The sequence below is a fragment of the Trachurus trachurus genome, assembly GCF_905171665.1.
Source record: "Trachurus trachurus genome assembly, chromosome: 22".
Classification (NCBI taxonomy): domain Eukaryota; kingdom Metazoa; phylum Chordata; class Actinopteri; order Carangiformes; family Carangidae; genus Trachurus; species Trachurus trachurus.
This window is the reverse complement of record NC_139907.1, coordinates 14133520-14158015: the sequence shown is the minus strand read 5'-3', so window position 1 is coordinate 14158015 and position 24496 is coordinate 14133520. Positions and strand designations below refer to the sequence as shown.

The following is a 24496-nucleotide window of genomic DNA, read 5'->3' as shown; positions in this document are numbered from 1 at the left end:
AATCTGTAAATTACTTTAACCTCAGGTTACCCCCTTTTGATCTGCTTGTAGGTCAGACATTCATCTTTCGTAATTACTTTCATTCAGAGATGTGGCCTTCAGCAGAAGTGAACTGCAAAGAACAGAATTCAAAGAAAAGTCTTGACAGGATGAAATTCATTCACAAAAGACAGACGTGGGCACAGACACACATAAAGTGACGAATACATAATCTGCCGTCTGTCTGCATGCTACATACTACAACTACAGTACAGGAAACTGAAGACACAATGGTGGAACCTCATGACACATTTCAGTGATCGTCTCGCTCCCTTCTTTATTAAGCTGATGGAAGATGACAGCGAAAAGGAGCAGGGTCACATCAGACATCCCAGCACTTGAATAGTCTTCACTTGTTTTGCTGCATTTTGGGGGGATAAAAAAAAACAACAACACTGAACAGGAACCACGTCGCACAACTCAACATGTGGTTCATATACACAGGTGGACACAGGTGCAGGTGTTCTGTGCAAAATAGTTCAAATCTCTACCTTTATTAAGGTAATAAACATATATATAAAGTATTTATAGTAAAACTGTATTTACATCACATTACAAGAGGCAGACTCTTATTAAAAATTCTCAGTGAAGTCTAAGAAAAGTTCTATTTGATTTTTTCATCATTCAACAAACAGCCTTAAAATCCCGTAAATACATACTGGACTCAGATTGACACTTGGCAAATTGTTCTTTTCTCTGTTGTAAACTTGTCATATTTGTTGAGAACAAGTACAGGGCTCACTGTGTTTCCTGTAGAGAAAAACACTGACACATTTCACTGACATACTTGAATAAAGCGATTGATTTAGTTGCAGCTTTGACACTGATCCTTTCAGCAGGTGAAATTCACCTCTCTCTCACACTGATGCATAACAAGCATCTCTCATTTGTCTGCTTTTTCGTAAACAGTCAGTTCTGCAGTGGTGTGTGGACTGTGCTTAAATGTAGAAGTAGTTCTCAGCAGCTTCTCCGCTCTCCACCATCTCGCTCAGCTGCTGGTTTATCGAGTCCTGCAGCGACCCCAGGGAGAGTTCTAACAGCGGACTGGAGTCTGAGCTCGGAGAACCCTGTGGGATCTCGAGGAGAACATCAGACGGCTCCGCGTCCACCAGCTGCTCACCGTCGCTCAGACTCAGACTCGGTCCGTATGCGCTTTCCGTGTCTGCCGTGGCAGTTTCCTTAGCAACAGTTTCCATGGCAACGGCCTCAGCAGCAGGCGTGTCCTGTGCCGCCGCCGCCGCCGCCTCGTCCCCTCCTTTGGAGGCCTGGAGCGCCACCAGTTTCTCAATTTCTTGAACAAGTTCCTCGTTTTGCTCCTTCCACTGACGATACTTTGAGGCCGTCAGATCAGAGTCCTCCAAGACCTTGTTGATCTGCTGCAACTCTGCTTCTCTTGCCTGCGGAGCAAACAGGAACGTCAGTGAGAACACAGACTTATATCAGTTTGTTTGCTTTTAACTGATTGAGAACAACAAGTCCCTTCTGATGTGAGGAACAACTTCTACTACATCTACTTCTTTACAGAGCTTTGTCAACATCAAGAGAATGATCATGAACTCATCTTGATCACTTGTGTCATAACACAGATTTAGTCAGATACATACAAAAAAAATTGAATTTCAATAACTTATCACCATCACTGCGATATTTAAATCCAATAATGTCCAATTATTGCTAAAATGTAGCGTGTGTTTGTTAGTTAGTTAGTTAGTTTGTCTTTATTGTCTCCCTTGGGAGAAATTCGTCCTGGACAGACCAGAGACTCCAGGCGCCATGAACACATATACACAAAAACAATACATCTAAGACCATAAACAAACACATCATCATATCCCCCAGCTCCTTGCACGCCCCCCCACAATGTCCTGAAATCACCTATACATATAAAATAAAAAGACAATAGTAATAATAACATGATGCCCATCTGACCCCTTGTTTACTGTTTATTGAAAGTCTGGCCTTCCTCCTCACCTTCAGAGTGCTCTGCAGGGCCCGGAGTGTATGTGCCTTCTCATTAATGACTGGGTTCTTGTTACGTCGGATGAATGATTTCCTGAAGTGGTCGTGTGTGAACGGCTGCTCGTGGCCAATCAGAGAAACTCCTCCTTCCTTAATGTTGTTTAACATCTGGCCCATCTCATCCTCTGGGACGCCTTCTCACATGACAAGTGACAAAGGGAAGAGATGGAAGTGAATACAAAACAGGCCTGTGGGATTTGGTTGACAGCATCGTACACATGAAGCGCTTAGGAACTATCCATTTGGGAATTGATGATTGGACCAAATATCCTCAGGGTAATGAGAGAAAACATGTCATGAGCAAGAGAATTTCCTAAATACAAATTATTAAAACATCCATCAATGGAGTCCTCGCAGATTAAAGAAATTATTCACTGAGGGAGGAAATTAGAGCATGGAGCATGGAGAACAACAGTACAAACCTGATCCTTTGCTGCCCCCTGTTGGACTTCCTGATAATGGCGTCTTACCTGTCCTACCCTTGGGGCGAGGGAGAGTGTTGGACTGCACTTTCTGTGGCACAAAAAAACACACATTATGATCTGAAATGTACCGTCTCTTTGTGTGTTTATGTGCCAGTGCATGCTGAATCCTCTCACTGACCTTATTTCTTCTGCGGGGTGAAGGCGATCTCTCACTTTCTGATTCAGTCTCACTGTAACATTCTGTCCACAGATCAACAAAGGAGTTAACTCAGTGACATCAAAGTACCGTAATAAAACAGTAAATTTAACTTTTCTAATCATTTATACTTGTCTGACAGGACAACAGTGTTTATGCTTCATTCTGTGTTAGTATTTGATTTATAACTATCATGGCCATGGATTAACAGAAAAAGCAAACAATCTAAAATTATGATCTTTGGTAATAGGATTATTGTGGGGACGAGGAAACACCACCATCTTGCCCACTGTGCATTATTGCTAATAAGACTGATAATATTAGCACAGTGATACAGGTCCAGTGAGTTTTGGATGAGAGAAGCCACTTGATATACCGTACATTTTATTTGCACATATTTTAGTATTCAGGCTCTATTATATGGTAGAAGTATAAGAAGGACAATGACCTACCCTCTTCACTGTCAGGACCCTCGTGGAACTTCTTGAACTTCTGTATGGCAGTGATCAGACAGTTAATCCATCTGAGAAATAATTTTAAAAAAAACGACAAGACATCAACAATAAAGTTACGGCATCTCTAATGTTAGAGTCATGCTACCATTGTTTCATTGTCAACATCAGTGATCTTAACTTTAAACTGTAAAAACACAGACAAATCCAACTGTAGAGGGCAGTGCAGACCAACACCTGTCACAGCATGATTCAACGCCCCCCCTGCTGAGCTCAGTGTGTGCAATAAAATGAATGAATGTCGATATTATATTGGAGCTGCAAGCACACAATCTCCTTTACTGGCATTATTCCCATTGTTGGTTACAACCAAACATGAATTATTATTACACCTGGAAAAAGAGAAAGATAGCAAAGCAAAGAGAGGAAAAAACGGGCTTTACTTACTTGCTCATGTCAGTGACGTTATCAGCAGCGAAGAAGAAGTTCTGAAACCTCTGGTGGCACATTTTGAACACGCTGGTGGAGCAAGAGCACGGAGAGATGAGTCAAGATCAGGACTTGACTAGACCAAAGGAAACTCATCACAGAGCAATTAATACACATACATCAAACACAAAAGGAAACCTCACTCCTCCTGTGATAGTAGTGATGAGTTTGAATGAATTCAAAACTATTCAGCAGTGTATCCTGAACAAATATTTCTATATACAATGTTCGTTAAACCTGCTGAGTTCATCCTTACTATTTTCTCTTGTGCTCTCCGGCGCTCTCTATGTTGTAGCTGGCTATGTTGACCAGACCCTCAGCTTTCTCATCCTGTAGAAGGAAAAACATTTATTCATATTAATTCAATATACATTGAATTTGATTCCTTGTCAAATGTTGTAAGTTTAAAAACAATCCATTAACACAATGTGTCTTTGGAATAAACAAAGCACCAACTCCTATACACACACCTGCTGGGTGGTGTACCAGTAAAGTGAAGGCCCCTTGAGGATAAACCAGAAGCGTTGCCACTTCTGGGTGATGAAGACACTGCTCTCCCTCCTCTTCTTCCACAGCCAGCCGTCGCAGTCGGGACGACCCAGCTCACGGCAGGACACGCGACGCCGACTCATAGCTGTCGTCATTCCTGGGAGGAAATGACAACCAGGAGTAATCTCAGTTCCTTAGTGGACATCATTGGTTTTGAGCTTATTTCATTACAATACTGATTTCCTGATGTGTATGGCATCTTTTTGACTTATTGTTTGAGGAACTAAAGAAGCATGGTGACCTAGTTTATTGTCATTTATTGTGACATGGATCATTTCCAGCATGGCAACTGCATTCCAGTGTGGCACTTCTAACCTAACTAGCTGTTACTATGGATTTCCAATTTGATTCTTTATCTGACATCCTTGTTCTTTGCCTTCTTTGATATGTTCCTCAATAAAAACACCTGCCAAACAAGTACATACAAATGTAAATTAAAAGGAAGAAGAACATATAGAATAACAAAAATACATGTTTTGTATGTTTCTGCCACTTATCTTCATCTTTTCTCTTTCTAGCATGTATTTTATCTAGAAAGTACAGACAGGCACCAGTGTTGGTGTAGCATATGATGGCCCTATATACTGTATGTAATGCACTGATGAGTAGATTAGTAAAAATACAGAAAAAATCATGAAAAGGTATATCAACAGTGGTATAACACTTGTCTTGTTGACAGATCTAATGAGGTCAAAGGGAAATGGGAATCATCATATTTATATTTTGTCTTGGTCTAAACTGAATGTTCTGCTTATATTATAACAATATATAATAAAACTGTACCTTTTGTTGAGCTCCTCTTAGTGTCTTTATTTCCCTGAAAAAACAAGTTAACAAACATCAATCAATACTTCAAATGTAATTTAGTCCAAGCTGCATCAACAGGTCTGGTTAAAACTAAAATGTTTATTCTGCTCCTCTCACCGTGTGTCCCACCATTTCAGGGCAGGAGCTGACGCTCGCTCTTTCCTGACTGACTCGGTGAGGCGAAGGACTTCTGAATGACCCGAAGCTCAGGGGTGACGGACTTCTGGGAGACGGCGAGCGGTCACTTCTGAGTCTTGGTGATAGCCTTGAACCATCCACACCCTCGAAATCCCCTGAGAAGATTCATGTAGACAATCAAATGACAATAATGTGACTACCTTTCACTAGCACCATACTCAACATCACAGTGCTTAAGAAATAACTCTCCCTGGTGTTCAGGTACAAACGCTAATCAATCCATGAAGCTGCTACTCAGACTAGTTATTTTCATGCATCTTTATCAGGTCAGAGTCTGAAATCTTTTTTAAATGCTAATGTGAAAGCTAACATTGTCAACAGCTCTTGGGTCTTTTAATAAAGAAAAAATGACTAAACAGAACCAGGTGAACAAAATGTAAAATACAATATGGGCTACAGAGAGACCGTTAAACAGAAAGAGCTCAGGGTGACAGATCTACTTTGCCCAAATTGCCCTGGAGTAGGATACAGTATATAAAATGGGAGTTTTTATTTGACCTGCAAACAGCATGGCATGTTTAGCTTTTTTTCCCCTAAGCAATATATTTAAATGGCTTAACTGGTAGCTATTTTATCTGTTTAATAAAGACTTTTTTTTAGCTGCTGAACCCCTTCTGCACTATGTTCCAGACAATATCCTGCTTTAACAACTGAAACATATTGAGGACTTTTGAGGGAAGAAAATGTCTCTGGCAAAGGGCTTTGATTTCCTCTACAGTACATTTCTTACCTGAGGCTGACAGTGGCGACAACCCCCCTTGTTGGTTTTGATATGAAGTGAGAGTCAGACTTCCCTCCAGCTCCCTGTCTGAACACAACTCTGATTCCTCCTGTCCCATAGGCTGCTGCTGTACCTCTGGGCCGTGAACGGCTTTTCTGCAGTGGAAAAGAGTGAGACTTAGTCACAACACCAACTCAAGCAGCTTATTGATGGTGCATTTAGGTGCTTCTAAGAGGCTACGACATCTGTGAAATGAGAAATGAAAATATCAAAAACTGTGGTTCTCATAGCACTACTTCTTCAGTGCACAGTAAACTCTGCAGAACTTCGGTATCAGAAAGTGACAAGAAAGACGGATAGGCTGGGTCAACCTGGTTAGCATGCCAAGTTCACTTCAGTAGAGGAAAAGAAGGGATAGAAAGGGAGGGTAAACAAGAGTTGTTCCTATTCCTCCCAGCTCTTGTTGTTAATGGCATGAAGTTTTATGCCCAATGCCTCTTCTAGACAGGTAAGTCAACAGCTGTAAATGCATTGGCTGTGAAGTTATAGCAAAATAAATAGCTCCTTTAAAGGAATGAAATATGACTCTATATGCCAGAAAGTTACTTCTTGTTTTTGTTTGCACGTGGCAGGATTATTTACAACCTTAATGTGCGCCATCCCCGCCTCCTCCCTCTATTTCTCGGAGTACGCCTGCTCTCCATCACTCCCGCCTTCCCTCCCGCCCTTCGTATACATCTTTCATCACCTCACCACAACATCGATTCATCTTTCTCCTCATCTCCTCCTTTTTTTTGCTCATTTCCAGTCGATTGTGGGTTGCTGGTGTCTGTAGTGGAATTTATGGCATTTGCAGTGTGACCTCATCACAATCCTACCAGTTCCCGGCAGATTAACGAGGTCAAAAGGGTTCGTGGGAGGTTCAGCTCTACTGAGTAAATCTGATAATTTACTGAACCAAACTCATATCCAACCTGCTCTGACATTGTGATGTTACTATGCTTTGAAACAGACGTATTAAACCTGCTAAATGTTTTGCTAAATTTTCATTGTCAAGACAAAATGTTTTTTTGATGAGAGACCCACACTAGATAAACAAATGAGAAGATCAACTTAAAACTTAAACTGATTAGCCCTTATCACATGCTATTTATTAAAAAAGATCTATTGTATAGTTCTGTAGTACAACTAGCAGTCAAAAAAATCCTTATGATGCTGTTGTTTGGCTGTACCCAATGACTTTATCTGGACAGCTAATTAAAGCTAATTTAAAAAAAAAAAAGCCAATTCAGCGGATCAGCTAATTACACTCACCTAAAAGACAGGATAGAGGGGATTCTCCTGAAAGCACAGGCACTTTAACTATGTAAACAACCCAGTTTCTGAGGGATGATTTGATGCTTCACCCCTGCATGTAATTATCCTGAACTGGAGTGCTGGATAATTAAAATTGTGAGTGTAACAACTATAACTATGCCGTGGCTACTAAAATAAATAAATAAAAGGAAATAAACAGCATATACATAAGCAAAGTGTGTCACATTAATGCAAAAATCAGATCATGATGACAATTTAGACATAGAATTATTAAAAGAAAGAGCAAATCATCCTCTCACCTAAAAGACAGGGACCTGACAGATGCTGCTACCCTCTCAAATATGGAGTGTCTGGGGTTGTTCTCTTCCTCGTCCTTTTCCTCTTCTTCCTCCGACCTCTCGTCTCTCTCCTCTTCGTCTTTCTGAAAAGAAATCTGCAGAAATACAGCAATACATGTGAGTGTGCACGCTAATCTGTTGTGTATGTGTGTACACTTGGGGGTTGGTAACTGAGGTATAAGGAGGTGGATGTCATGTGGGCTTTTATGGTGCCTTCAGTCTACATCCATGCAGTGCAGATGAGATAACAGCACAAAAAACAGAAGTCTTAAAATTCTCGCTAAAAGCAGGGCATCTTGTGAGGGAGCTGATACACACAGCCAATTCACATCTCCTCGTGTGTGTTCTCACAGCCTGTGCCACCAGCTAGATCTGCGATTAACATGGTAATGGTCACAAGGGGGTGTGAAATGATCATACTGTGAGTGTCCATGCGTGTGTGTGTGTGCGGTCTCAGATGTAGCGTGTAACTCAGTGTGTAGTTTAAAGACAAACAAGGTTGGCTTAGGGACTTCGGAAAACGTGCAAGTGTTCATGGAAAAACATCCCCCCCATTGATGTTAAACGGAAATTGAAGACATGGATTCTCATGACAGGGAAGGTCCAGGTTCCCTTGACAATTGACACTATGTGAACAGTCCATCTTCTGTGGGATGATTTGATGTTTCACCCCTGAGTTTAACTTTAAAAATTGTATTTTTGTGCAACAATAGAACTATTGGCTTCGCAAAGTGTGAGAGAGAAAACTCCTGAAAGTGTTTGGGTGGGTGGGTCTCTGTGTGTGATGAGTAATTCTAATGATATGCACATTTTCCCCACTGTTCAGGCCAAGTGAGGTTGATAATGATGATACTGTTGTGTGACACATAGATGAGAAATTAATCACAGACAGCTTGCACCAGCAAGGTTTGACTTTTAAACCAAAAATCATGGTTTGAAGTTGAAATTCTGCTGCACTAAGTTAGTTTTAAGACAATTTAAAGATTACATTTAATTCTGTTTCACCAAAACTTTGAAAGCGAATTTAAACTGTGATTGCCAGTTGAATCATCCAAAATCAAGTTTCTTAAAGAAAACTCGATGAAGGTGAACTGAACAGGATCTGGCCAACTGTTAAACATGGCAGCCAACACGTTTTTCTAAAAGGACAAAACATTTAAGCTCCTCTGACGAGCCGTTAAGCTAGCCATTTTTTTTTAGCTATAGCTAGCAACAATGTGATATTTTGCTTTGTAAAACCAGCTGTAAAAAAGATAATAGTTGGAGTTAGTCTCCCTGTTTTACTTATAAAGTCCTTATAGTTTAATTTGACATGGTGCAACTGTGCTTGATTTAATATCAAACCCGGAATAACCAATTATAAACCTGGTTTCACTAAGTCTTGATGGTGCAAACTTTCTCGTGGGTGTGATGTTAATTTACCCACATTTCCTAGATAGTCTAAAACTAAACACTCATATTTCATTGATTCGTTTGAGAGGTTAAGATCTCTGACCTGTGGAGAGGGAGTCTCCTGGACTGGGCTTTTGACTTGCGTCGACCCAGGGATCTTCTTCAGCACCAGGGTCACTCCACTGGGATTCTCCTGCAGCTTCTTCACAAGATTCGCTCTGCTCCAGCCGACCTGACCCAGATACACGGTTGATTATTCCAGTACAAAGGTCTCACGTTCAGACACTTTGCACTGAACATTGAGTGTTATAACTGAGACATTTCACATTTCCTGTTGACATGATCGCCTGAACAACATAAGGCTGACCACAAATATAGGCTATAGTGTAATGGAGCAGCCTAAAAATACACAGAAACAGATCTCAGATGATAGATTACTCACCACTATCTGGTCATTGACTTGTATCACTTCATCACCAGCCAAGATCTTCACATAGAAACTATTCGAAGGCTGCAAAAGGAGAAGAAAACAACACACATAAGAAACTGTAACAAACAAAACCCAGTCAGATATGAATCATGACAATCCGTAGTGTGATTGTATCTTTTTAAACTTTTAAAGAACTTGACTACACTTTACAGACTTTACAGGAGTTTTTGATGATTGATTATTGTTGTGGGCCTGGGGAAATCCTGAATGGAACAATTACTTTGTAAACATTATTGCAACTACACTGATGCTATCAGCTAGTCTGTGCATTTGTTTGGCAATGGTCACATCTCAGAAGTTGCAATGGCGATACGTGCAACTTCAGGAGCAGAGTCTTGAGTATTTTATTGTTGACATCATGGAAAAATAGCATCTCCATCTCCCTCTGTCCCACAGGAGAACTGCCCTCATCTTATTTTACAAGCCCTCCTTATTCTGGCTGATGAATACTCCTCCATCCTCCCAAGGCTCACTTGTTTATTTTACAAGCCCCCTGATCTCAGTGATCTTTGGCTTTCTCACAGAATCATGCAACTGTGCTCCTTCTAGGGAAGCCTTTAATACGTATTAAAAGCCAGATCAATTTAACCTATAAAGTTTTAAAAAATCACATATTAATAGTAGCCTACACTGATACACAGTCAGTTATTGTTAGCAATGCTGTGTCACAATTGTTTAGGTGCTGTCTGCTGCATTTGGAACAACCAGTCCCGGGTAGGTAGCTATAAATAAAAAGTATTTGCAGCACAGGGGCTCAGATTGGTTTCAATTTTAAATGTGAAAGAAAGACAAGCCTACTGCTAAAAATAATGTGTCACACAAAAATAGTTCCAAGGGGGATTTCTGCCTCATGCACAACTCACGCTGTCATGATAAAGGAAACGTCACTCATTCAAAGCAGAGAAAGACATCATTGTATAGCGATTCTCCTGCTATTGAAAACAACAACTAAGTCAGACTTAACACATAAAAGAGAGTTCATGTGTTTTGAAAAAAGCCATAGAAGGAAAACTGAGGATTCTCCCTCTTTATATTTGCTTTAAATGACTGAAAATACACTTCCAGTTCCTTATAGATGAGAGGTTCAGGTACACAAATGCAATGTGTGTTATCTTCTGCAGAAATAAACAAAAAGACCTGAGACACACACTAACAACTTGTCTTCTGTTAAATATTCAGTGTTCTCACACTTTTTAACAAGACTGAATCAGGTAGGAACAGAAAATGAAAGGTGTGACGCTCTCAGGAATGAAACCTGTTGCGTCGGGCATGGGGGAATTGAGGAGGAGCAGAAGTTTTGAGTCATGCTGCTCTTCAGAGGATTGGTTCGGAGAACTGAAATGGCAGGCATGACTAGTGAGTCAACAGTGAGAAAAGGAAAGTGCAAGGGAGAGTCTGACCTCAGCAGCAGATCCGGTCACGTAGTGGTTACTGGAGCTGCTGGACGTTATCTCAATCCCCTGAGAAAAAGAGAAACAGATGTTACAGACACCTCAGCTATGAATGCCACATCACTGAGTCACACTGATTTACCATAATGCACATTGCTCTGTCTGTGGAGATATTGACATCTGTCTTCAAATGTATCGACGGCTCAGCCTGTAATTGCCCATCAGCCTGCTCTGACCGATCATTCAAAGTCATAATGGGGATAGGGAGAGGCAATTGATCACACCCTGACCAGCCCCGATCACATAATCAATACATATCACATGACAACAGACATGGATAGATTTGAACTCTGAATTGAAAAAACAGAGCCTAATGCCACTATATCCCCTACGTGGTACCAGCTACTTGCCCTTTTTGCGTTTCCATGAGGTAAAAGTACCTGGAATCTGGTACTGTACCTGGCATTACTTAATAATACTGGGTTTTATTGACAATGGCTGTGACATGTGCATTCCTGTATGTCACAACATCTTGTGTAAATTCAGATTCACGTTTAATCAATAAATTGACCATGTGCTCATAATGTTTTGTACATCATAATTCTTCCTGCCACTCATTTCCCTTTCTGACTTTAGTTCCGTTTACTCTCCATCTGTTCATCTCTGTCACTTGTGGATAATCAGAGGTTGTTGTTAGATGGTAAATACAAAAATGTTTTTCTCTGTTGACACAGTGAAACATGAATTATGCCCAACAATCTATTTCCCCTACACACATGCAATTATGCATCCATGGAAACAAATACAAACAAAAAAACACATTTGTCTACAGAATTGGAAGTGAGGATAGGAAATGTGCATAAATTCTGTAAAGACAGAACAAACTGAGGGTGATTTGCAAAGCCAATCAACTGAGGAAGAGCTGGGACTGCTATTATCATCTAACAAGAGAGATTTTTACTTAACAGGCTCACAAAGGGAGAGGAAATTGGACAAATGCAATAAACAGAGATGCTCTTTAGAAATGAAAACTAAAAGGGAACTAGATGACGTGGAGACCAGGCAAAGAAAGGTGCTTCAAGTGTTGTATTTAATGTAGCCTACTAACTGAAGGATAAGTTGTTAATAGAAAAGGTTAGGCAGGAATAAAAAGTTGTTTCTGAAGAGGCAGAAGCGAGAGAAGGTTTTTGAGAAAATAAAAAGAATAGATGCTTGTACAGTGAGAACCTTGAGTTGGATGAAAGAGGTGGAACTGAGTGACAATGGAAACTTCCAGGTAATGGTGAGAGTATTAAATCAAAACTGGAAATGAAAAGAGAGAGAGAAAAATAAACACAGATTAAGAATTAAATGATAGAGGTTAAGAGAATGGAGAGAGAATTAAAAATATGATGATAAGAATGAGGCTGTAATTCACTACATAGATGAGATGAACAGATGTTGCAAAAAAAGAAAGGAGCAGGAGGCAGAACTCTTGAGAGTGGAGTTAACATAGTTGGTGGAGAAAACAGTGACTGAATAATGAATAGTAATTTTAAAATGTGTTGCTTGTATCAGAAGCACTGAATAAATACAATTAGTTTAATGTACCTTACAATTATCAATAATGTGAGGCAGTATGAAACATAACATAATAAAAATAATTACGGTATGAGATGATAATCATCAAAATAATAATAATTTTCTAGAACTCCTGTGCTCCTTAGTCCAATCATTATTCATGATTGTTTAATCAGTCACAGTCATTCATTTTTGATGAATCAATCAGTTGTTTCATTTATAAAATGTCAGGCAATAATGAAAAACATCCATCAAAATGTTGCAAAGCCTAAAATAAAGTCTTTACAGGACTTGTTTTGTTCCAAACCCAGAAATATTTACTTCACTTTCACACAAGAAAAAGCAGCAAAGTCTCCAAGTTCAGAAGCTGAGACCAGGTCAGGAAAATAACTTAAAGTCACATTAATTTCATTTGGCCCTCACCAGAAAATTATGAAGAATAAATAAGAGACATATTTACCAGCTGATCACCAGGTGACACAGGCACTAAGTCAACACTCTCAAGCTGGGCAGTGTGGGTAAGAAGCGCTTCAGGGCTGGAGCTCAGGATGTCATCACACAGAGCCACCAACTGACGGCACTGTCCATGAAAACACTCTGATGAGAAGTCGGTTTGGACCACAGTTCCTTTGGCATAGTGTCTATACATTGTTTGACATGCTATCAAGAATAATTTCATTCAGTCCTTTACAAAATAAACGGTAAAAACTAAAGTATATGTTAAAATATTAATAGGTGAAGTAAAATAGACAAATAATTAGACTTACTACAGCGATGATGTCCTTTTCCTTGTCATAGACGGGTGAATCCTGTTGGAAGAGTGAAACAACAACATGAGTTCCAGTTTCAGCAAATTACCCTAATGAATGACACCCCAGCAGCCTATAGTATGTGACCCTAATATTGATTTGTGGAAATGGGACAATCTGACTCAAAATTCATGTCCTATTTCCTCCTCACAGCATGAGTCAGGAAGTGAAAGGCCACAGGTATCCCGAGGCAAGAGGGGCATAATTCCAGCTCCAGTATGGCAGGGGAGAAGCACCTCTAATGGAGCGTAAAGTCCACCTAATCCAAGGATTCACACTAATCCCACACACATGCGCACACACTTGATGCACAGGAAGTGCACGCAAGTATGTTTGTAGCACATGCACACACATGCAGGAAGTCTGTGGTCAGTGTCACAGTAATTAGAAATAGTGCAGTGGAACTAAAGTGTTTAATCTGTGGTTTGGGAGGACGGTGTTGATAACGCTCCTACAGGAATCACTGGGAGCTGGAGAGAAGAGGGGGAAGCTGTGACTTATTGCAGGAAGCTGATGAGAGGTTAAATGAGAGGAGGGTAGATGTTGACACAGCACTGAATATTTATTGAATAGACTAATGCCACGTACCATTACTGCCTATAAGCTAATTTGCAACGTCTGTGTGATGTGTGAGTTACATAAAAGCTTGTAAAGGGAAACTAATCCCTGTGAAATGTAACAAGGGATCAACAGTGAACACGGTTGGATTTCTGGGCTAATTAAAGGCTGTGACACAAAGCTGAAGGGAGGGGCAAGACCGACAGAGTTTCTGTTGTGACGGCTGGTCAGTTTGACTGGTCCTCTTGGGTTTGTTTTGTATGCATGTTGCTATATAGCCCTGTGAGTTGTTGCTGTTTGAGGAGAAGCACTGGGAGAAGCACTGCAAAATGTTATGTCACATAATAGGGCTGGGACGATATGCTTTTCTCCCGATTCGATTCTTCTACGATTTTTTGGATGGCGATTCGATTTAAATTGCGATTCTACGATATTGCCGATTCTCTCGATTTTTAGTCTGCATTTTTAACATTTATCTGCACACAAATACTGTAGAAGCCTATAAATTAACATACTCCATTATAAAGTGAACTTAAACCCTTTTCAAAGCCTGTACTCTCTGTATGTAAAAGAGGCTAACAAATACACATTGCACAATATTTAAAAAAATAAAAAATAAAAAATAAAAAAAAAATTCCCAAAAAAAAAATCGATTTTTGAAAAAAAAAAATCGATTTAAAAATCGTCAAAAAAGATATCGCGATATCTATGTGAATCGATTTTTTCTCCCACCCCTATCACATAAACAAATTCAGTTATATAAAACAAATGTCATGCATTACGAGGAAAGCAAGAGCTGGTTGCAAAAGCTAAAGCCGATGAGAGAATGATGCTAATACAACCAGATTATTAGCACAAAAGAGACCTGGAGAAAACCATTTAAAAAAAAAAAGTAGGAGTATTTAATTTTAGCTTCTGATAAAAGAAAATGTTAATAATACCACTAGAAAAACAGGCCAATCACAAGAAAGAGTTTTAAAACAAGACTTATGATGCGTTCGAGACAACTCAGAACTCGGGTCTTTCCGATCTCCTACTTGAAAAAGTGCAATGAGGTGGTGTTCGATTCGATGTAAGAGTATGTTACTTGAAAAACAACAACAAGGACACTCATGTTAATTGGTACAAAAATACTAAAAACCTAAATATTTTTCAGTTACAGTCATCGATTCAAACACCACCTCATGTCGGAGCTCCCACTCCACTATCCTCCACTACCCCAACTTCTCCGAGAATCAGTTGTCTGACGTCACACAACAATTCGCACCCGTGCAGAGCCACACCGTCAAAGGTAAAACATCAATGCCAAAATACATTAAAATGTTATGAAATGTACACTTTTTTTATTGTTTTTGTGCATTTTGTAATGTTTTAATGCCTAGCGTGAAGCACTTTGAATGCAAAGTTAACATTAGAACATTAGAAAATTTCATGGCAAATCCAACCGTTGTTCAGACATCCCATGACATTGCCAACCCTGGAGCCACAGTGCTCATGCAGCTAAAACATGTTTACAATGACTGACAAAGTATTCGAGTTGAGATAAGAAAAATAATATTGTAGCTAAAACTCAGTAAACCCAGACCACTAAAGGTCAGTAAATACACAAGGATTCACATTGACATTTAAAGGCTAAATGCTAAAACAAGAGTCCAAACTCTAACAGATAGTCTTATTACTTGACCACATAAACATTGTGGCAGTTTCTTTATCTGACGTGTAGACTTGTTGCTACATCCTACCAACCATGCTCTCTCACTTCTGCCTTCTCTAGTAACACATCTTTCAGTCCACCACCTCACCATAGCTTCATAGGAACATGGGGAGATAAACAACCCAACACCTCTGTTTTGTGTTGGGCATGTTCAAATCCATGTCACAGGAGGTTTCCCACAACACCAAAAACCTGTTCTGCTTTTCTTTTCTAACTCTGCCAGAACAGGAAATGACACCTTCCTGTGTGTGCACGGTGGGCGACAGGTACACTTCTGCCCTGAAACTGATGTAATGTCAGGAGGGTGTGGTGGGAAAACCTGAGAAACCAACACTGCTCCCTGGTTACGCAGGGAGAATAACATCTAGACACAAAGTCCTTGTGTCTGTATGCTTACAAATACAAATGTATGCACGTATACACATACACATGCACATACTGTATGACGTAAGTGATACATACAGTATACGCATGCCGTTGCAGATGTGACTGTGTTTCATTGCTGAGACAGGGAACCATGTAAAGGAGAGGAGACAAGAGGAGAGGAGACACAAGGAAGGCAGACAAGGAGGAGCTGTGGGGTATGTTTAGTTTCCAAAAGCCTCCAGCATGTTCACGCTCCACTTTCATGATTTTGCTCTCAATAAGATATTAATTAAAATACCTCCCTTGAAAACAACTGCTCTGTTTGCACAGGGACCCCTCAGGTTTTGTAACAGAAGAATCATAAACGGTCTCATGTAACAGTGCAGCTTTTTGTAGAGATTCCCGTTCTCCATCAACTAAGCCAGAACAAGGGCCCCAAGGTCACAGAGCCGAAACATTGAGAAAAAAAAATGCAACTCTAGATAGTAGCCACGCAAACCAGAAGCAACAGCACCAACAACAAACAAAAGAGATTGCCCTTTTAACTATTGTAGTTCAGATCAGCAACTAAGATTGAAGCTACCTTAACATTAATTAAGTTAATATGGATTACAACAGGACCTGCAGTGTCAAAACCATAACATTTGAAAAACATTGCTTTGCCGTCTGCAGCACTGTGTAGTAACATGCATCAGGCGCCCTTGTTTCAAAGACAGTGTTGTGTTACATGGTGTGTGGCTTGATCAGGCGGTGAGTTTACTTTCCAGCAGTGGTCTGTGCCTGAAAGCAGTTCTCCCTGTAGTTGTCTAGGAAACAAAGGCAAGCTATTATGTGGGTGTAGCACTCTGACAAAAAAAAAAAAAAAAAAAGATCAAATGCAGCCATGCATGGACACACGTACACTAAACAACTAACAGAAAAATGAACTGACCCACATGAATGTACAGCACATGCATGTTCAGTCACAGATTGGTGATTATAGACTGGACAGAGTCTGTGAGTCAAAACACACATACAAGATATCAAAGCCTTGCAGATCAAAAGCCTTGTCTAGTAAACCCCTGTTGTGTCTGCCGGCTTGTTTACTTGGACTTCACCACTAGATTTTCTATTTGCCACCAGGTCACAGCTATAAAAAGGTTTGGAGACATATTGAAGCTTCAGTATGTTCTATTACACCTGCTCCTCATTTCCTTGATGTCACTCTTACTTTATATAACTCCTCTTATCCTTGGATTGGTCTCAAGCTCTCCAATTTAGCCCCATAAACAAAAACACAGTTAAAGTCAGTCACCTCTGACACCTTTTCCATCTGTCCTGTCTGTATTCCACTTTTAATAAGTCATCCAACAGCATCTCCGAATCGGTAAATATGTTGATCATGTGGTGCCATATCTTCAATGTCAAACAAATTGTTACATAACCAAAAAGAAGGAGCAGCAGACTTGTCTCGGGGGCATGTTGCACTAAAAATGGCGGTTAAACATTAAAATCTGTCAGAGTTACATTTTCACCTAAATGTCCTTGTTTCAGATGTGACATGTTGCAACAGAAAACCTGTTGTTTTCTTTTTAAAAGATACTTTTAAACTCACATACCTTAATAATGTAACATCTCCCAGATCATTTTGCTCTAAATCCAAGTTCACAGATCACATAGCCCCTCTCCTTTTCCTTCTCTTTGTCTTTCTCTGCTGAACATTGCTTGTTGCTTGTTGCTTGTTGCTCCGCTGAGACTTCACTGCAAAACTTATACCAGGCAGCTCCCGGTCGGGACCCCAACACAACACCAGCTGACTGCTGACTCTGACTGCTTCACAGTGTGTGAGAAGAAACACACAAACACTCTAACGCACACAGCTAGAGCGCAAACAAGAGCTCTTTATTTGCCGTGGAGGATGTGGTGTGGATTGTGCGGATACACTTCTCCATAAAAAAGATGTTATGATGAAACTGTGGCCTCCTGACAGCACGCCAAACGTCATGGAGGCGGGGTCGACCCCAGCAGCCCCGATTAGCCGGTAGCTAACGTGAACTAGTGATGATGGCCTTAGTGGGTTATCATCACATTCACACAAAAAACAGTGGGTAGATTAATGTAGATCTATAAAACCTGCATTCTACCTGTTGTTATTGCAGGTGCCGGTCAGTTGTTAATTAAAAAAGCTTGGCAGGTGAGTGAAAAGGTCAATCTGAGCAGCTGTTTATCAGACTAGAGAAAATGAAAATCCTCAGACAGGCTTCATCTCTCAAACTGTCATCATAGTATCATCATGTGTAGAGGAACACTTGCAGGACGTACTGTACAGATTTTACTGTTACAGAAGCTCGAGTGTGTCTCTCTCTATACCATACTGTAGCAATTACATCAGCAGCATTACATTGAGCATGCAGTCATGCACAATTACAGATACATGTGGTAATTTAAACCCCAGACACTTATTCAATGGATGACGTTTGAGAAGAGGGGAAGTCCAGAAAATGAGCCGCCTGACCACTTTACTTCAAAGACCAAATGACCCTGAACTAAGATCTTATAAAACTACATCTTCATGAACTTCATGGATTTCTTACCTTTTGAGCACCTGCACGTATAAACACACAAGCGCATGCAAGAACCCAAAAACAGGAATTGAGCAAACAATGGCACATCATTACCACACAATGATCAACCTCTAAAAGGGACCGAGCACAAAAAAACAGCAAAAGGTCTCAACTTACTAATCATTCACTAAGTGCTCTGCCTCAGTACTCGTGGAGCAGACAATGAATGAAAACAACAAATCTGAATCACTTCATAGTGGCGCAAAAACATCCGATCAATGTCAACAAGCTTAATCACTCTCTGGAATCCACGCTTCCTTCCTTCCCCACACTGGTCCTGCAAGTCTATAAGAATTATGTTACTGTTACTATACACCAGCACAGAAACTGTGACGCTGAGCTGTCACACAAAAGTCCTGTAGGCTTGTTCCTAACCCTGTGAATGGGTAATCATGTGAAACTGACAAATCTGGTTCAGACTGTCCCCATGTGGCTAGTGCAGAATATCTCAAATGGCGTCTAACACTATAATAAACCTCTAGAGAAGACAAAGAAATCACACAGAACAATTCTCAGTTTGAAATAACAGGCAGAAAATGCACTTGCTGTTTTATGTGTAAGTGTAAGTCTGAGCCATTTTAAGCAAAGTGGGAGAGAAAACGCAAAAGCAGCATCACCTTGTGGAGAATTATCCAATCAAAGAGGTGAGAACTGTACCTGTCGCGCCGGGCAGGTGTCCAGAGCTGGCTATAAATAAACTCCTCCAAATACTGAGCCTCCTCTTTCCCCCACAGCTTCCCTGCACCTCTCACTGCCTCACTCTGATTACCCCTGCTATCTCTGCAACTCCATCTTCTGTTTGTCCTCTTCACTTCCACTGTCTTATCTTTTTTCTCTTTCTTTTTCTCTAATGTCACTACACTGTGGCCTCAGAGTTAATGGCCTCTCCTCCTCTCTGCCTGTTGCTCTCTGCTGACCAATGTTCACTAATACAAACTCCCCCCCATGAGTCAAAAATCATTAAACAGTTTCAGTGCGATCCCTCCCTCAGTCTCCTCCCCCTTTCCAAGCTTCCCTTTGCTTCTCTCTTTGCCCTTCCCACCTTCCCTCCCCCCTCTACCTCCCTCTCTCCCCTAGGCACTACAACATATCCAGGCCTGTCTTCTCTTCTACCTGTGAAAACTTTTCACCCACTTCTCAGACATATAAACATACGCATGCATACATATGAATATTCCTTCTTCCCCTTTTTTTCTTTCCAACATTTCATAGTATCACGAAGCTGAATGCACAAACAAAATCCAGCTCTCCTCTTTGGCAGCGCTGTCAAGCTTCCTCAAGGTACAGCTGCCTTCAAATATGCCAGGAATGTAAAGATAAAGAATGCATTACTCAGGCTAAACGAAAGGGCTAGGAGTGGGTCTGTGCAGTATCTGTTCTCTGTGTTGCGTTTGAGGGACCCGACTTAAAAAGAAATAGCTGGTCACCTGACAGGTTGTAGTTCCTCTTTGGCAATTTAGTGCGCATGAAAATACAACTCAAACCACACTACATGTGTGTGGTTCCTCTTAAGATAAACACCTTATGTTTCCACAATTTTTAGTCAGTGTAAGAAAATGTACCAAACTTTTTTTTTTTTCAAAAAGCAGCCATTTGATGAAGATAAGAAGAGCAGAAGCACAAGAGTTTTATATTAACCGCTTAACTGCTTAAAGCCATAAATGAACCAACCTTGTGGATAATATCCCCGAGCTCTTTGCAGTAGTTGAATATGTTCTTGGTGGAGGTGCATCCACTGAGCTGCAAGAACTGATGCCTGGAGAAAAAAGGGATTATATTTCAAACATGTCTGGATAGAGACTGGAGAGGGTACACAAGTTCAATGATTTAGTTTCACATAAGAAATTCAGATGCCTAGAAAGTCTCATAAAGAGAAAAGGGAAAGAAAGTAAACTGAGTATATTTCTACGGAGCAGGTGTCAGCTTTTTTTTTTTTCTTTAAATGAGGGGCATGTAAACAGCAAGTCTGTACATACACCAAAACATTCCCCACGTGCACACCTTTAAGTGACTTTAGCCCACGGCCATCCTTTTTTACGTAAAACCTATAGTAATAAAATCTGCAGCTAGAGCTGTTTTCTATGACATACAGTAGAGGGTAAACACACAGTCAAAAATAACCACAGAATAAAATAGGATTTGAAGTAGTGTGTGTATATATATATAACAGTTAGATAACTCCCTCTGTACGCACCTGTTGAGCAGAGAGAAGAGGCCTTTGGCAGAGCTGATTAGCTCCACCACAACCTGCAGGACTCTCAGAGGCAGCTTGGTGGCGCCCCGTAACTCAGAGCTGTTGACCTGCCAGCGGCCCTGGATGCCCATCTGAAGTGTGTGGGCGAGAGTGCGCAGCTTCTCTGTTAGACCACGCAGGGTCTCCCCACCTATGCCATACGTCTGGAAAGCACGCACATAAAGAACACACACAATGCAGCTGGTTAGTGATTCACTCCAGAAACACTCAACTCACACACAATCCATTTCAGTCTGATGTTGTTGCATCACTCCTATTCCTCTCCCACCATTTGTAAAACATCACTGAAAGATGTGGCCTGGTGTTTCAGGTGCATTGTTATTTGGATGTCTCAGTTGCAAGCCCTTTGTTCACTGCTCCACTGTCAACTCGGAGCACTTCTCTTTGAAACGGTTTTGGATTTTTATTTCAAAAGATTGGCGTGTGTTTGTCAATTCTGTTTGAAACCTATTTCAAAGAGAATTGACGTGTCTATTTATAGCTTGGATATGGATTTGAAAGTGCTGTAGAAATGAAGCTGATAATGATGATTATAATAGTTGTTGTTGTTATTACTGGATAAACTATCCTCTATCAAAATATATGTAGTTCCATATCATGTTAATGGTATATATAGTGTTAAAGTGCCAAAATCAATTGATTGTGAGGAGCAGTAGCTACTGTGTTGTCCAGTCAGTGCTTTCAAGATATAATAATGCAAAAACTGTGAACATTTTAAGAACTGAACTGAGGTGTCAATATTTTAATATTGTATTAATTGATAATGCATTGAGCCATTCAGTAAGCTCTCCCTTCATGAAGGTTCTAATGTTCAGGATTATATTGTGGTGCTGCTGAATTGTATTGTATTACGAGAGATGATTTAAATATTTCTATCAATGAGCGAAGATGCACTGTATATTACATAAACCCCTTGGGCGCTGTAAAAAAAACAAAAAATAAATACAAAACAAAGGCACCACTCACTGGATGTTCACTGAGCCAACAACACACACTGTAGCAAAGGATAATATAAAACTGAGACAACTTTAAAGACCCTTCAACAAGACAGTCTGTTTCATCACCGTTTCCTGTCCAGCCGTACTGTGTGTGTGTGTGTGTGTGTGTGTGTGTGTGTGTGTGTGTGTGTGTGTGTGTGTGTGTGTGTGTGTGTGTGTGTGTGTGTGTGTGAGAGAGAGAGACGTGACTCCCCACAGCTGCTGAGGAAGGAGCAGGTTATTGTCGTGACCCACTCATCAGTGGTCAAGAGGTTCGGACCGAGCGGGCTTTGTTGTCGCACTTCAACAGTCCTCCATCAACATGCAGCAGCTTTTCAGCGCTGTAGTTGTTAATTATGTAACCGTGCACTTGAACGTGTTTGGCCTGGTTCATGTGAGCATCTGATGGTCGTTTTTATGAATGAGCGCAGTGTTAGCAGCACTTCACAGAGCATCAAGACAGATAGGGGTGGGGAGGAAGTGAGGCTGACACATGCATGGACAAATAACACACTGTTGTTAAGGTAAATGTGAGGAATAGGATCACATTTTGTCTGGGTTAACAGACCTTCTCCTGCAGAAAGACCCTGCTCACACTTATTCCATCAGACTTTGGGGTTAAACTGTTTATGTAGTAATGACTATTTCAATCAGTACTACAGTTATTTCAATAATTCGGCAACAGGCAGTTTAAGCAGCCTGAGCTTTAGTCTGATGTTCACAGGCTGTTACGCCACCAGAGCTGGAACCTTGCCTGGCACTGTCCTGCTCAATTAGTCCGTCCAGTGAAACAAAGGCCACTCTGAGAACACACAAACGCCCACACACACACACACGCACACACCAACACGACTATTTAAGTGTTCAAAAACTCCCTCTTCAAATTGGACAGGGAGGAAAATTAATTAGGCAGCAGAAAGAAAAAAAAAAGAAAAAAACGGGACAGAGACTCAAAGGAGGGACGGAAGTGTTTTTTTTAGCTGACTGCAAACTTTCGCAGAAATTTGCATGTAAAGTATTAGGCACAAGCTTTGCTATTCTAACTGCTTTGGTTGCAGTTAAAGCGTGACAAGTCCTTTGATGTCGGCTCGGAAAAATAAAGTGACTATTTTACTATGATATGCTTGACTGAAGGGAATATTGATCGGAAAGTGCAGGGCAAAAAGAAGCAGTTAAGCAGTCAAACTTCAGGCTCAGAGTATTTCAGCTGCAGCAGGACATGTATGGCAATAAGAGCAGCTGCTGTGTATTCTGGCTGGATTTGTTCAACAGCTGCTAGTGCTGCTATGCAAACAAGATCTGGATCTGAAAGCAGTGTGATGGTGGGAAAAAAAAAGGCATCTCTCTTCTCCAGCATCGAACCATACACAACTACACAAGACAAGAAGATGACTGCTCAGTAAACATCCAGGCACGCCTTGTCTCTCTCGCATACATTAACCCCCCCCCTCCCCACAATACACACACAGCAAAGCAGCCCTGGATACACAGAGCACTGCTATGGACACGGAGTGAACACAAACACACATGACTCTTGCTTCCTCGCTCACCAGAGAGCAGAGCTTCTCCACAGCCTCTAGTATGAGCTCCTGGTGTCCGATCTTGTGGACTCCCAGCTTCTCCAGGTCCTGGGAGGTCAGCTGGAGCAGATCCATGCCCGACAAATGCCAATCCGACACCGAGTACTGTTGCAGGGGGGCGTCCAGACCTGCCGGTGGTGCAACACAAAAACACAAACACCTGACGCACATGCAAGGCAGAGTGTAAAAGGTAACCCTGTACAAAAACACATACATGTGCAGGCAGAGACATGTAGAGTGAGTAACAGGGGCAGTTGAGCTGCTGGAAGCATCAGGAATGACTTTGTTTGTGAATCACAAGAGATTCATATAAGTCACATGCTAAATATATATAAGCATGATGATGACCTCATCATCATACACTTTTGTATAACCAAGACTGGAAGAAGAATTACAGTAAAAATAGCAGTGCTTCACTACTGAATGCTCTTGTTTGTATAGTGGAAATCCTGCATTAAGTGAAAGCACATAAGGCTCCAGACGTAAACACAGAGTAATCCTGGTCAGTGTTGTGTTATTACATCACTGGGCCATTATTATTATTAATATGTATGTAGTAGGCCTACTCTATGCTGTTTGTCAGGACATTATGCATTATATACTGTTTGCTAACAATGCATCATACTTTACGCTGATATTACTTGTATCTAAAATCTTAATCTACAAAGTGAGCAGTAATTGCATGGCTGTTGCTAGGTAAAAACAGAAACAATAGAGGTAAATGTAAAACTGAAATAAACAAAGCAGCTACAAGTACCTAAAAGTGTATCGAAGTATTTGCAATACTTAAGTAAACGCACTCGATTACACACTCACAGCTCACCACTTATGTAACAGTGTGAGAAAGTGTTGATCCATTGACTGCCCTCTTAATTGTTGGTGAATTAAACATTATAAATGAGTCCGGCCAGTGAACGCAACACGTACTTTAGCCATGTACAGGCTGTCTGTGATGGCAGCCTACCTACTACCTACTACCTGAGCTGTTGACACTGATCAGGACAAGACTGTTGCGGCTCTCTCTCTCTCTCTCTCCCTCTCCGAGCTCTGGCCACTTCCTCATTCCACATCCACCTTTCACTTCCAAGAGGATTTGTGTAGCGCGTCTATTTCTGACTTTAGCGTCCGAGCCAAAGTACCTGTGAGGGGATCAAGGCGTGACAAGGAAAAAATAACACACAACCGAGACATGTTCCTCACCTTGGAGCCACTCGCCGACTCTCTCCTCGCTCCAACACGTTATAGGCTCCAT

The 24496-nt window shown here is 40.9% G+C and overlaps 1 protein-coding gene across 1 annotated transcript; it reads right to left on the bottom strand.

The window, feature by feature from the left end:
- Window positions 1-4: 4 nt before the first annotated feature.
- cnksr1 (connector enhancer of kinase suppressor of Ras 1) lies at window positions 5-24496 on the bottom strand (the record flags this gene model as incomplete). The annotated part of the gene is made up of 21 exons (XM_083998708.1): window positions 5-1436; window positions 2011-2192; window positions 2481-2571; window positions 2662-2723; window positions 3132-3202; window positions 3579-3650; window positions 3877-3950; window positions 4091-4266; window positions 4953-4986; window positions 5094-5269; window positions 5905-6050; window positions 7512-7645; window positions 9046-9174; window positions 9385-9453; window positions 10833-10892; window positions 12844-12963; window positions 13151-13192; window positions 20105-20189; window positions 20628-20830; window positions 23215-23372; window positions 24445-24496. The coding sequence occupies 21 exons, from the start codon at window positions 24494-24496 to the stop codon at window positions 978-980; spliced, it is 2595 nt and encodes an 864-aa protein (XP_083854834.1). The 3' UTR covers window positions 5-977.